Source organism: Zingiber officinale, chromosome 6A (genome assembly GCF_018446385.1).
Source record: "Zingiber officinale cultivar Zhangliang chromosome 6A, Zo_v1.1, whole genome shotgun sequence".
Lineage (NCBI taxonomy): Eukaryota > Viridiplantae > Streptophyta > Magnoliopsida > Zingiberales > Zingiberaceae > Zingiber > Zingiber officinale.
The window spans coordinates 12,400,606-12,414,395 of record NC_055997.1 but is presented as its reverse complement, the minus strand read 5'-3'; the positions used below and the strand labels follow the sequence as shown (position 1 = coordinate 12,414,395).

The 13,790-nt window shown below is 37.8% G+C and overlaps 2 protein-coding genes across 3 annotated transcripts; one reads left to right on the top strand and one right to left on the bottom strand.

Annotated features, from left to right (window-relative positions):
* Window positions 1-2,548: 2,548 nt before the first annotated feature.
* Window positions 2,549-5,892, top strand: LOC121994620 (protein MITOFERRINLIKE 1, chloroplastic-like). The gene is made up of 2 exons (XM_042548593.1): window positions 2,549-2,557; window positions 5,248-5,892. The coding sequence occupies exons 1-2, from the start codon at window positions 2,549-2,551 to the stop codon at window positions 5,890-5,892; spliced, it is 654 nt and encodes a 217-aa protein (XP_042404527.1).
* Window positions 5,893-6,154: 262 nt separating this feature from the next.
* On the bottom strand, window positions 6,155-7,555 carry LOC121995838 (60S acidic ribosomal protein P1-like). Of its 2 annotated transcripts, none has more exons than XM_042549613.1 (5): window positions 7,527-7,555; window positions 7,341-7,438; window positions 7,100-7,223; window positions 6,898-6,989; window positions 6,155-6,795 (listed from the first exon to the last, which is right to left on the bottom strand). In XM_042549613.1, the coding sequence occupies exons 2-5, from the start codon at window positions 7,410-7,412 to the stop codon at window positions 6,742-6,744; spliced, it is 342 nt and encodes a 113-aa protein (XP_042405547.1). In that variant the 5' UTR covers window positions 7,413-7,438; window positions 7,527-7,555; the 3' UTR covers window positions 6,155-6,741. The 2 variants fall into 2 exon arrangements, with proteins under 2 accessions (XP_042405547.1, XP_042405546.1); XM_042549612.1 differs by having other exon boundaries at window positions 7,341-7,436; window positions 7,517-7,537.
* Window positions 7,556-13,790: the final 6,235 nt, after the last annotated feature.

Sequence of the window (13,790 nt, the reverse complement as noted above, 5' to 3'; positions counted from 1 at the left end):
AAAGTTGACACACAAACATGCTTCTCTAATTTGTTGAGTTTGAAGTATCACTGCTTCCACACTTTCAATATGGTTTTCTCATTGAGTGATTGATAATGGTTTGACAGTTAAACTTATTACCATCACACGATCTGAGTTAAACTTGTTACCGTCACACGATCTATCAAAATCTTCCATCTCTTCGTATAATAAGAAAATATTATAAATTTGTTGTACTACTAAAAAAAAGTCTTTTGCTTTTTCATAGGAATTTGCAATATCACAAAGTGTTAAATTCAAACAATAACAATCACATGGAGTGTATAATGTTATAACATTTATATCCAACAATTTTTTTTATATATCTTGGTGTTTTCCTTTCATATTTGCTCCATTATCATATCTCTGCCCTCCCACATTATCAATATCAAGATCAAAACTTTTCAACACATTTTGCAGCTCTTCAAATAACCCTTGTCTTATTATATCATTTACTTTTAAAAATCCCAAAAAATATGCTTCTACTTTCATTGGGCTTGTAGAAACATCAACATATCTATAACCAAAGTCATTTACTCTTGGTTACTAACATTATGAGTGCAATCAAGTATTATAAAAAAGAACTTAACTTTTTTTTAATGTTTTGAAGAATACAACTCTTGATTTAAGAAGCTAACAAATATATCAATTCATTCTGAATTTTGTAGCTATGATCAAGGGCGGATCCAGGGGACGGCATCGGCGGTTGCCCCTCTTTCCCGGCGATGGAACCCCTAGTATTATGAGATTCTACCGTTGGAGATGGAGGATATCGTCCCTTGTTTATCATGATCGCCCCTCCATATTTGAATTCTTGGATCCGCCACTGGCTATGATAATAATGATGTGTATTTCTTTCAAGATGCTCCTTCATCACTTAGTCTCACTCAACAATCATCTCAACAATAGCAATAAAGTTTCCATTGTTATTATTATAAAGCTTCTTATTACTACCACGAAATGCTACATTTTGTTTAGTCAAATATCTCACAAGTGAAAATAATCGTTATAATACCTTCCTCCAATACTCTTTTACCTTCTTGATTTGATCTTGAATAATATGATCAATTGTTGTACTCTTCACTAATTTGATATACAACTCAGACCAACTAGCATAATAATTGGCATGCTCAATACTTGTTTCATATTTTTAAGTCTGCTACTAAGATGCCCCCAATCATAGTATCCCTCATTTGCTAGTTTACTTGGTTGAGATCCCTTTTTAAACAACTTTAAACAAAAACATAATGCTTTATCAAATGCTTTTGAATAGACCAACAAATCTCTAAGGTGTTTTTGACCATTTGTCAAAATCTAAGTGTAGAAATATAAAGAAAATCATCTATTTGACATATCTTTAGAGGTGTAATCGAGTCGAACCGAGTCAAACTCTTGAATGTTTGAGTTTAGCTTGTTTCTAGTCGAGTCGAGCTCGAGCTTTATTTAACGAATATATTCATGGCTCACGAGCTTATTCGAGCTTTTATTGAGTCTAAAGGAGCTTAATAAATATAAATTATAAATTTAAATATTCATTAAAAACTAAATTATATATTTAGAGAAAATTATAATATTCTTATTAAAATTTATAATTTTATTCTAATAAATAAATTTAATATATTTTTCGATATGTTTCATAAGTAGAGTGTAAAATCTATAAATTAATATCAAAACTATTATTTTTTTGTCTGAAACTCTGAAAGTTAATTCATGAGCTTAACGAACATGTTCACGAGCTAACGAGCCAAATATTGTGAAACTTGAGCTTGATTTGTTTATCTTAACGAGTTTCATTAAACGAGCTCAAGCGAGCTTTTATCGAACCGAATTTCGAATAGTTCTTGAGCGGCTTGGTTCATTTACACTCCTACCTATCTTTACGACCTTTCCCTGTCATATTATCTCTTATAGAACTCTTTTCTACTAATTGATCCTTCCACTTGGAATCTAAATTCTCCTAGTTTCTAGAATAAAAAATGTTAAGTGGAATCGATGAACTATCACCACTTTCATTACCTTCAATCTCATTCATATCTTCCTTTACATCATTTTCAATGGCTAACTAAGCCTTCATGTAATTCATTGCAATTATTTTTTTCCTCTACACTACCCAAATTTTCTGAGTGATGGATTTTTTAATTCTTTGATAACAAATCAATCGATGATGCCTTTTTGGGACTTAATAATTTCTTCAACTTTTTTTTCTTTTCCACTTATCATGTCATGATAATACTTTCTATTAATAGGCATTCCAAATTTCTACCAAAAAAAATAAACAAATCAAACTCTCAAACAACCACTTATTATAGACATTAAACAAGCACTTATTATAAAATGCTAATTTTATCTTTAACAACGTTAAATTCGATTTTAAACGACTAACTTTTTAGAATCCTCTAAAATTTTGAAACTTTGCATTTCACTTATAAAAATCAATGTTCTAACAATCGGTCTAGGCGACAGCTTAGGTGCTGCCTAGGCGCTAAGTGCTAGTGAGCCACACCGAAAACATACTAGTCGACCAGCGTAGATGGCCTTGGTACTTAGGCAGGATTAGGCAGCCCTAGGTGTCAATTAATCGATCGAATTGTCTAGGCGTCAAGGAAATAGTGTATGTTTTCATGATTTTTTTTTAATTTGGACTTTTTAATTTAAAGTCCAATTAAAAAAATTTAAAATATAACATTTTTTTTTTTTTGTGTTGGACTTAAGTTTTATAAATCTTAAACTTTGGTCCAATCAGAAAATTGATTTATTGGCTTTCCGTCATGGCTAGCTCCAAGCTTCATCTTCATCGTACTAAATAACTAAAGCTAGAGGAATCAATGCGAATGAAAAAGCCCACAATTTGGAGAAATCAAAAAGTTAAACTTGAAGAAAAAAAAATTATTGTCTCATCTTTTCTCAATGAGTGATTTGGAAGGAATTGAGTTGAAAGTTGGTCCCTCATTCTTTAGAAATGTCATTTCATTATACACTCGCAATATTTATTGAAGTTGAAAGGTAATTTGTTTTAATTTTGATACTTACAAATTGAAAGATAATTTATTTTAATTATTATGTAATTCATCATGTAATTTATATTGATATCGTGGACTCCACCTAACCTAATGGTGCCTAGTTTCTCGCCTAGGCACTAATCTAACATCCGACTAACACCTACCAAATTTTAGAACCTCGTCAAAAAATCAAATATTAAAATTTTAAATATCATATTTGACAATTCTAATGCATCGACATTCCAAAATCAAATTATTCAATACTAAAACACGTGAATATCCACCGAATAAATAATATCAAGTTTTAAAAATTTTAAATATCACCAAAGATCAATTTTCACCATCCATAATCCAAAAATCATATTTTCAAATTAAAACATAAAAACAATATTTAACTCAAAACTAAAAATTGACCTTAAAATTCGATTCGAGTTGACAAGGCCAACAAGATCCAGACCAAAAGCTTCCATATCTATATAATAGCACAACACAACACAATTAATCAGTAATCAACCACAACTCATAGGGTGCGTTTGGTTCAAGTCATCATGTATAATCTTGGTTATGTGATTATCAGGTAATCACATAACCAAGGTTATGGGGAATAAAACATAACCAAATGTTGTTTGGTTCAACCTAGGTAATGTAACAAAAACTTGTTTGTTTGAAGGTTTTAATGAATACCCTAGTTTAATATTTTACCGTATTACCCTCAATTACAAAACCAACTATACATAATATTATTATTATTATTATTATTTATTTATTTATTTTTTTAATGTTTTTTACTTTTCTTTTTCTTATATATTTTTTTTTTACTTTTTCATGTGTTTTTTTTATTTTTTTTTTATGTTTTTATATTTTTATATTATTTAGATTTATATTTTTTTTTACATTTTTAAAATTTTAATTTTTTTTATTTTATTTATTTTTATTTTTTTATTTTTAAAATTTTTATAAATTTTTTTATTTAAAAAAAAAAAATTAAATTTTTAAAACATTTTTAAAATTTTTATTTTATTTTTTTTTTATTTTTTAAAATTATTTATTTTTTTAAAAAATAAATTTTTAAATTTTACATTTTTTAAAATATTTTTTTTTTTATTTTTTTACATTTTTTAATATTTTTTACATTTTTTCTCTTTTTTTTCATGTTTTTTCTTATCGGAGGATATTTTTGGTAAAAAAAAATTCATTAACCCCGGAATCAAGAAAAACCTTAGTTTTCTGAGGTTTTCCAATTCCGGGCTGCATGACCCTTTTGCTGACGTGTCGGGAATGGAACATTACTCGGGAATCATCGAATACCTAAACCAAACAAGGTTTTTGTTGATAACCTTGGATGGATAACCAAGGTTATCAAGAATAACCCTGAACCAAACGCACCCATAAGTTTGAAACCAAAATCAAAGAACAAACTCGGGGTTTTCTCACCTCACAAAATAGGTTTGGAATTTCACTATCTAAAGGTGGAAATCAACCCAAAACCTCACAAAAGACACAGACTTAGGTTACACAACGGTCAACAACAACAACAATAACAACGAACGAGGCAGCGTGCAAGGTGAAGACGTGCGATGAAGATGACAAGTCAAGGAGAGTTGGAGACGAGGACTTCTATGCAATTTTGGTACCAAAATGTAACTCAAGCCTAGCTCTATCCAAAATCGTGATCAAGACCAACAGCTTAAAGCGATGGTGAGGGTTTAAGAGATTTTGGAGATTTTTTTTTTTTTTTTTTGCTTGCGAAAGAGTAAAATTGATTATATGGGAAGAGAAATTTAACTTAGTTTTGTTAGTCTTTACTTACAAAAAATATTTAAAAAAATTTAGAGTCTGTCGAAGATGGGGCCTATGCAACGAGAGCGAATCTTCAAGATCACCAAGCACAATCCAGAAAATAGATCAATATAATGATTGATTGATTTAAGATGAAATCCATCTAAATCAAACAATCAAAAATAAGTGGAGTTCAAATCAACCAATCATCCTAATCCATCTATCTATGCGAAAGCCCTATCTTGATCAACTTTTGCAATCCGCCCCATCAATCTTTTGAAGTCACAAACAAGGCCTTTTGTTCTCGATCGCAATCTCATAAGCCTCTCGTCTGGCCGCTTCTCCTTCTCGTCGAAATGGAGGCGGCGCCGCCCAATCCTTCTTCTTCTCTACCTCAAGGTTTCCTCTCGTCCTTCTACAACCTCAACGCCCTCTTCTTCTCCAATTTCAGTTCCTGCAGCAACATCTCCCATTCTCCCTTTCTCTCCCCAATTCCACCTTCGCCTCCCTGTTCCTCTCCATCTCCCAATCCCCCTCCCGCTACCGCTCCCTCCTCAAGTCGCACTCCGACCTCGAACTTGCCATCATGGGGGCATTGGCCGGCGGAGCCGCCGGAGCGTTCACCTATGTCTGCCTGCTCCCCATCGACGCCATCAAGACCAAGCTGCAGACCAAGGACGCCGCCCAGATCTACTCCGGCGCCCTTGACGCCGCCATCCAGACCTTCGCTCCCACGGCATCCTTAGCTTCTACCACGGCGTCTCCGCCGTCCTCGTTGGATCCGCCTCCTCCTCCGCAGTTTACTTCGGTGCCTGCGATCTCGTCAAGTCCCTCCTCTCCAAAGATCCCGGCTTTCCCTCCCCTTTTCATCCCGGCGACCGCCGGCGCCATGAGAAACATCATCTCGTCCGCCATCATGGTCCCCAAGGAGCTCATCACCCAGAGGATGCAGGCCGGCACCGTCGGCCGATCGTGGGAAGTCCTCCGGATCCTCGAGCAAGACGGCATCTTGGGGCTCTACGCTGGCTACTCCGCCACTCAGCTGAGGAATCTACCAGCCGGAATACTCAGCTACTCCTCGTTCGAGTACATGTAGGGCTTGGTGCTGAGTCGAACAGGGAAGGAGTTTCTTGAGCCGGCGCAGAGCGTGCTGTGCGGGGTGATCTCGGCGTCGCTTACTACGCCTCTGGACGTGGTCAAGACTTGATGACACAGGCGCATGGGGCGGCCAGGAAGAACGACGCCGATGCATTGAAGCAGATTGTGGCGGAGGAAGGATGGGGAGGGCTGGCACCAGGGATTGGTCCTGGGGTTCTTCACAGTCCGTGCTTTTCAGCGTTGGGATACTTTGCCATGAAATGGTATGTTCTTCATCTGCTTGAGGTGAAATTTTGCTGTAGATCCTTAATTGTTCACTATCCAAATACTCACACACATCTTCTACATGAGGTGACATTTTGCTGCATCTATTATCGTTTCAAGGAAAATGTTTGTGTTTGATTCATGAAAATAAATTGACCATGATTACACAGCTTTCCCATGGATAAAATGGAACGAGGATAGTTGATGAACAATGAAAAAGGACAGCTTATTCACATCATTATCTAAATGGATTGCTACCAAATAAAAACAAATGGAGAACTAATTCAATTTGTGGATAGATCTCATTTCAAGGAACACACTTCAGTAAGAAATGCTGAAGACAAATATATTAGTAAAAACATAGCTTTCATGAATCAAACTAAGCTATATCTGGCACATATTTCACATCAAAAAGATCAAGAGAAGCAATGAGCAACAGCTATAAATGTTAAACATCGATGACAAAATCAAATCAATCTCATTAATGGATGAAAGGAAAATGTCAATATTGAACAATAAAGTTTCAAAATCGATAGCAAATAACCTGTAAAAGACTCATGATTGATCTATCTACGCTCTCTCTCTAATCGAACAAACTGAAACCCATGTCCTCGTCGCTCTCTTCCTTGGGTTCCTCCTGCAAATCAATAAAACCATGAACATGGTAACTAGAATTCAAAGTCTAGGTGATCTTGATTTGAGTGTCTACTGTGTACACAGAGAAGAGCAAAGTTCACACCTTTTTCTCCTCAGCTGCAGCGGCGGCGGCGGGCGCAGCACCACCGGCCGCAGCAGGGGCGGCAGAGATCGCAAGCGATGCAGCACCTCCGCCTGGAATATAATCCAAAAATTAGGGGGGAAATGAACTTACGAAACTAGAACTCGTTTTTAGAAAATTGGCGTATTTAACGAAAAGGGTAAGGGAGGCAACAAAAGGGTACCCGATCCCAAACTCAAGATGAGATCGTCCACGCTCCTCTTCTCGAGTAGCTTGGCAAAGAGAGACGCCCAGAAGGAGTCGATGGTCAAATTGGCAGCCTTCACCAGGGTTGAAATCTTCTCCGACTGATCGTAAACAAACAAACAAACAAAGGAATCAATCAGATTTGCACAGAGCCACAGAGCATCAAAAGAAAAGTAACTTTCTGAAAGAAAATGGTAGATTTCTAGAATGCGACTAACTGTGATCGAAATTCCATCATCGTGCAGGACGAGAGCGGCGTAGGTGCAGGCGAGCTCACCGAGCGAAGCCATCCCGAGGTAAGATCGAAACCTTGCCTCTAATCCCAGCCAGAGACAGAAGAATCAATAACAACAAATAGCTTGTAATAAAAGGAAGGATCAAGAACGAGGAATACATAGGCATACACAGTCGTAGCGTCGAACCGTCGGGCAGCGAAGCAAGCTACAGGTTGGAGGATTTAAATAGAAGAACTGCTTTTCCCACCCCCGCTGACACCCTCCTCTCCCCGGGCCCACCATAAAACTCAAAGATATTTACCATTCTATCCTTTTCCTTATTCCTCTCATTCACGTTTCTTTTATTTAATTTTTTTAAGTTTTGTTTTTTTAACTAATTTTAGTTTTTATCAGTTTTATTTTTTAATAATTTTTTTATTATTTATTGAGTGACAGACTGACGGTGCTTTTCCCACCTTCCGTTTTATTTTGTTTTGTTTTATTTTATTGTTTTTTATTTTTTTAATCAATTTTTCTATAATTTTAATTCTTTTTAATTTTTTTATTATATATTTATAATCTTTTATTTTTTTAATAGTAGATTTTCGTACACACTCCCTTCCCAGTCCCATCATATTATTTACCTTTATATCATTTTTTTTAAGTATTTTCTCGACAAAAAAGTCATACTTTTTTTATATTCGTAATATGAGATTGAATCTTTTGTCCCTAATTTTCTCTGTCCTCCTATCATACTCGTCGCCTCAAGCCCACTACCGGTGGCCTCTGGTCGTCGTCCCGACCAGAACTATACCCTAGGGGAAGGTGAACTCCCGGGGGTCGTTATCAGAGCGATCGACATCAAAATTCGACTGAATTTAAGCAGAGACTCATATCGCCGACAAAGGAAAGTTTACTCAAATCCGGCCGAATTTCGAGATTGATCGCTTCGATGGCGACCGTATTCACCTTCCCCCTAGGATATAGTTTTAATCGGGGTGGCGACCGAAGGCCGCTGGCGGTGCCACCGATGATGGGCTGGGGCAATGAGTGGGACACGTGGACAGGTGATATTGAGATAGAGGATTCGATATCTTATAATTTTTGTTTTTTTTAATAATAAATTTTAGGAGTTATTATTTATAAAAAAATTTGAAAGTAAAATATGGATAAAAAATAAAAAAAAAATGATGAAAAAAATAATAAATAAAATTTATTTTAAAAAATAAAACTAAGGAAGTAAATAAAATTGAAAAAAATAAACGGTAAACTAAAGAAAGTAAATAAAATTGGAAAAAAATAAAATAACTTGTTATTTTAAAGGAAAGGGCAAAAAAGTCATTTAACAAGGGAGAGAGAGGGAGGTGGGCTGTCAGAGGGGGTGGGAAAAACAATTTACTAAATAGAATGAACTAGGGTTCTTAAATGGACGCGACGATCTGGTGCAATTTTACATATTTAACCTTCTTAAGAATTAAATTACATATTTTTACCTTTATCTTTGAACGTGTATAAAAATGATAATAATATCCTCACGGGATGATGCAGTGGTTAAAACATGTCACATGATATATTAGGATCAAAATTTAGTTTGTCTAAGTATACCTCCTCTCAGGGGCGTGGCTAGGATTTTCGATTAGAAGGGGCAATTTTCAAAAATTCATGAAACGAGAAAGGAATAACTTACAAATCTTGGAAGATCACTAGTTTTGAGAAAAATAGAGAAGATAAAATAGAGAGGAAGTAAACAAAAAGGAGAACTTTACTTTCTTCGTTAGCAACCTTGACTAGTTTCGATGAGCTCAGCAATAACATAAAGAGAGTAAAGTAAGACAAAACATGACTCTTTTGCTGTGCCAATAAAATCCTAAAAAATACCGGAAGAGGAAGAAATAGGGGGGTTGATGGCTGCTTGATCTTGTTGCTAGAAGAGGACAGCAACTGGTATTACATTTCTTGCTTGCTGGAGAAGAGAAAGGAGAAGAAAAAAGCTCTTGTGCTTTAGAAGAGGAGATGAAAAATTGTAGGTTTACTTACATTGGAGAAGAGAAGGAGAAGAAGCAAATGAGGAAGAAGAGGAAAAAAATAAAAGAGAGGAATGGGCGAAGGGGTGACATATAGTACAGTTGGGATGTAACATGGTACAAAAAGGCGGAATCCGCCGCCCCGACGGCCCCCTACGCCTGCCCCATGGTGATGTAGGAGGAGGGTTAATCAGGGTGAATGCTGGGTTGACAAGTGGCTGGGGGTTCGAGGCTTTAAGCCGGCAGACGGGGATATTAAGGTTTCGTCATAGGGAGAAGAGGGAGAGAAAAAAATGAAAGGTTTCGTCAAAAATATCCTAATTCTTTTTAAATCGTTCGAACTCGTTTAAACATTAAACTTGGTTTGGTCATAACTCAACTTCAAATCAATTCCAATTTGAACCAACATAATATTTATCTCCATATCTACTCATTGAATTTAGTTCAAACTCGATTCAATTTTAATTTAGCTTCCTTACTTTGTGCCCTATGATTTAGTTTATCCGTTTATTATTATATATTTTATTTTTAAAATTCGATACTTAACATTTCAAATCGTGATATTTCCTCGTAGAAGTGGTACTAATGGATAACTTAGGTCATGAACTTTTCAAATATGTGATCAATTTGAGTTTTCGACATTGAATGGTGATGAATCAACTATTCAAAAACGATAATAATAATAATAATAATAATAATAATAAATTGTGAGAGGGGGCGGTCGCACACCCTCTCCTTAAGGTGGCTACGCCCCTGCCTCCTCTCATATCTTATCATCTGTACTAATAGCTAGTAGTTATTTATGATTTATCTTCTCTATGTTAGCCTAGGAACGAGTTGACAGTGATACTGGGACGAGTGAATTACCTTTTGTCATATGTATAAGAATGATAATAGGTCGAATTCTATATATATCTGACGTCCCATATCATATATCAATTCGCCTGATCTCCTCTGGGTCGTCCCATCCAAAATGATATACCAAATCAATCGTCGAGGGCATTCCACGATGACCTAAGCTCAGACGACATTTGAATGCAAACTAACTATCTTGGTTTTCGTCCCCCGAAGCTTCGAGCAGCATGTCATCCATGACCCAAGGCTCCGACTCTTACTCGACGATCCAAGGCTCCGTGCTCCGAAATATCCTTGATGACTGATTTGGTGTGTCGTTTTGAATGAGATAAAGAGGGACCAGGGTAGACCGTCCAAGAAATCTGAACTGATAGGATATAACAACTACCTTCCAAATAAATCGGTGCCAAATCCAAATTTGATATACAAGAATTTTATATATTTTCTATTTTAGATTTGATAAAGATATCTAAAGGCATCTTTTTTTTATTCATCCATTCTCTTTTAAAATTTATCACAAGAACGTTCTATCCATAATTTAATTTTCAAAATATTTTTTATATTTTACGTTAGAATAGTTTTATACAAAGCATCATCATCTTAAAGTTACTTTATAAAAACAACACCAGTTTAGAATTACTTCATAGAAATTTATTCGTAAAATTACTAATAACAAAATAAAATAACGAAAAAAATCTCGTCTTCTTTTTATATTTATCAAGAAAAAAGTTTCAGAAAATTGCGTTTAAAACTCCAATAAAAAATTAAACTTTACATTCAGTTTTTGTATTAGTATAAGTTTATTCTTGATTTGGATACCTGAGCAAATCAGTTTATTTATTTCAACTCTTCAACTCTGATGAAATTATTATATTATTCTCGTTTGGATTTAAAACTCACAACTACTCTTTTCACTCTCAATGTCTGACGCATCACTCTCCGACTTCATAACTCCAAACCTTAGCGACACACTCTGCCTTTGTGACTCCAAATCTCGACGACGCACTTTGCCTCCGTGACTCTAAATCATTGGCGACACACTTCCCGGCTTATGCATTTCCTTTACGAGACAACTTATGGCACTTGACATTCTCTGTCATCTCATAATTACGGATGTTACAGAAGTAATATATAAAGAGGTCCTCTCTGATGGTAAGGTATGCAAAAAATACTCATTACGCTCGCACACGCCTACACATCTACTGTTCTACTTCCCGCTTGGGCAATACACTAACTTGAGCGTCAGAGGGTCTTTTCCAGGGACATCTTCCCTAGTATTTGGCGCTACCGTTCTATTGGCTCGTTTGAGTGTGTGTAGGGATCTCAACCCCAACCCATAGTCTTCGATTCAATCTGGAGGTCTTCGCCTGGTCAACATTGTAACCACTTGCCCAGCGTGTCATCTCCAGCTTTCAGACAGGAACATATTTGACGCCATTTGTGGGAAGTTTGCTTGATCTGGCACGTGAAGATAGACGATGTTGAAAAATTATGCCATCATCATGATCCCGATAGATTTCAACAAACACATTATATTCGCTCCTCACTCCACGGGTATTCGGGAGTCGAGGAACCAAGTCAGATCCTCAACCGGTCAGTAGGTTCCTGATCAGGATCTAGGAGCCTAGCTCTCCGATCACCGACTAAGGGCCTCCCTCTCCGATCAAGGACTAGAGGCTCTGCTCCCCAGTACAGTATATTACAGGCTCTACACCCTCCATCATGGGGCTCTGCACCTTCTTACGGCTACAAGCTCTGCACCCTCCATTCATGAGGCTCCACACCCTCTTATGGCTATAGGCTCTACACCCTCCACCTATGGGGCTATGGTTCCTCCTATTGCTACGGGCTCTACTCTCACATATTGCTATGAGCTTCACTCCCTTTGACGGTTACGGCTCAGACTATTCTCTCTCTTACTCTACGAATATTTGGGAGTCAAGGGATCGACATTATTTCTCTCCCCGACTCTGCAGGCATTTGGGAGTTGAGGGATCCAATCAGATCCTCAGTCAGTCAGCACGACTCCACGATCATGTATGGTAAGGGCTCTACTCCCTTATATTGCTATGGGCTCTACTTCCCTTGACTTCAGGGCTCCACCTTCCCCGTTTGGGGTTGAGCTATCTCCACTGGTCTCAGACCAAAGTATCGCTACCTGACTCGGACCGAAGTATCACCATTGGTCTCGGATCATAGTATCCCACGGGCTTCGTGCCCTTTGATCTCTTGGGATTCGCTCCCGCTCGGCTCACAGGCTTCACTCCCGTTTGCCTTTGATCTCACAGGGCTCCGCTCCTGTCGTCGTCGATCTCCACGGGCTCTGCTCCCGTTCATCTTCGATCTCCATGAGTTCCGCTCCCGTTCACCGCTCAACACTCTGTTTGTCACTCAATATGACACTGTGTTTGTCATTCAGTGCGACACTCTGTTCGCAGCTCAGCTTAGCACTCCATTCGTCACTCAACTCGGCACTTCGTTCGCCGCTTAGCACTGTACTTCGTTCGCCACTTAGCTTGACACTCTGTTCGTCACTCAGTGTGACACTTTGTGTTCCACTCAGCACAGCATTTCGTTCATTGCTCAGCTCAACATTCTCTTCACCACTCATTTCAGTATTTGTTTCTGCTGCTCCGTCAGCACTCGTCTCACTCTTCGCTTAGTCGGTATTGGTCTCGCTTGGCGCTTGATTGGTACTTGCTATTGGTACCCCAAGGTTGTTTTGATGTGATCAAACAAGTTATATTAGGTCTTATTGTGTTTAATCCTGTGTCTAAGTGTGCAGGAACTTAGGAGCACAGGATGTCAAGCAAAAGACGCAGCTAGTGAGAAGGACGACACAGGAGAGAGCCGACGGGCTCGGTGTGTCTGAGAGACGAGCTGCTGCGGAAGAGTACGCCGGCGGACGAGAAGGAGGCGTGTGGTGTTTCTGAGGGACGAGAAGCCGGAGTGGAAGCTTGTTTGAGAAGCCTGGAAGTTGGATTCGGGTGAGCCCTATCCCGGATAGCCGAAATCACCCAAGCGAGCGGAGCCGGAGCGAAAGACCTGGACCAAAGCAAGCGGAGCCGAAGCTGGAGGCCCGGAGAGAAAGTCAACAAAATATTGACTTTCCCCTTCGGGATGCCAGGAACCATTATGAGTGCCCGGAGCAATTTAGGGCGCTCAGAACCCAAGTTTTATCAAGATCGACGTGGACTTTGACCGACGCACCAGAGATAAGATTTTATCTCATTCCAAGTGCCTGGAATGCTTCCAAGCGCCCGAGCAGGGCTATATAAGCAATCCTGCTCCCAGAAGCTAAAAACAACGTGAAACACAAAGAAACAACACTTTTGCACTTTAATTTTTGTTTAGCTTCTTTTCTGTGAGTTCATTGTTGTAAGAGGCTTCTCCGCCTGAAGGAGATTCTTAGTGTGCTTCAATTTCTTTGGATTAACAACCTCTCTGGTTGTAACCTAGTAAATCTGCTGAGTCTCATCTTTTTAGTTTCTTTATTATTCTTATGCAAGTGTTCATTCTATTTAAGTTATAAGCCAAGGAAGATATTTTTGCTTGTTTTGTGCAGGGGCTATTC

What these genes read in the sequence shown, in the direction of transcription:
- LOC121995838 (XM_042549613.1), bottom strand. Translation starts at nt 7,412, where the DNA reads ATGGCTTCGCTCGGTGAGCTCGCCTGCACCTACGCCGCTCTCGTCCTG. An exon ending in ATGATGGAATTTCGATCACA is followed by an intron (nt 7,224 to 7,340) that starts GTTAGTCGCATT and finishes GTTTACGATCAG; the next exon opens with TCGGAGAAGATTTCAACCCT. An exon ending in CTGCAGCTGAGGAGAAAAAG is followed by an intron (nt 6,796 to 6,897) that starts GTGTGAACTTTG and finishes ATTGATTTGCAG; the next exon opens with GAGGAACCCAAGGAAGAGAG.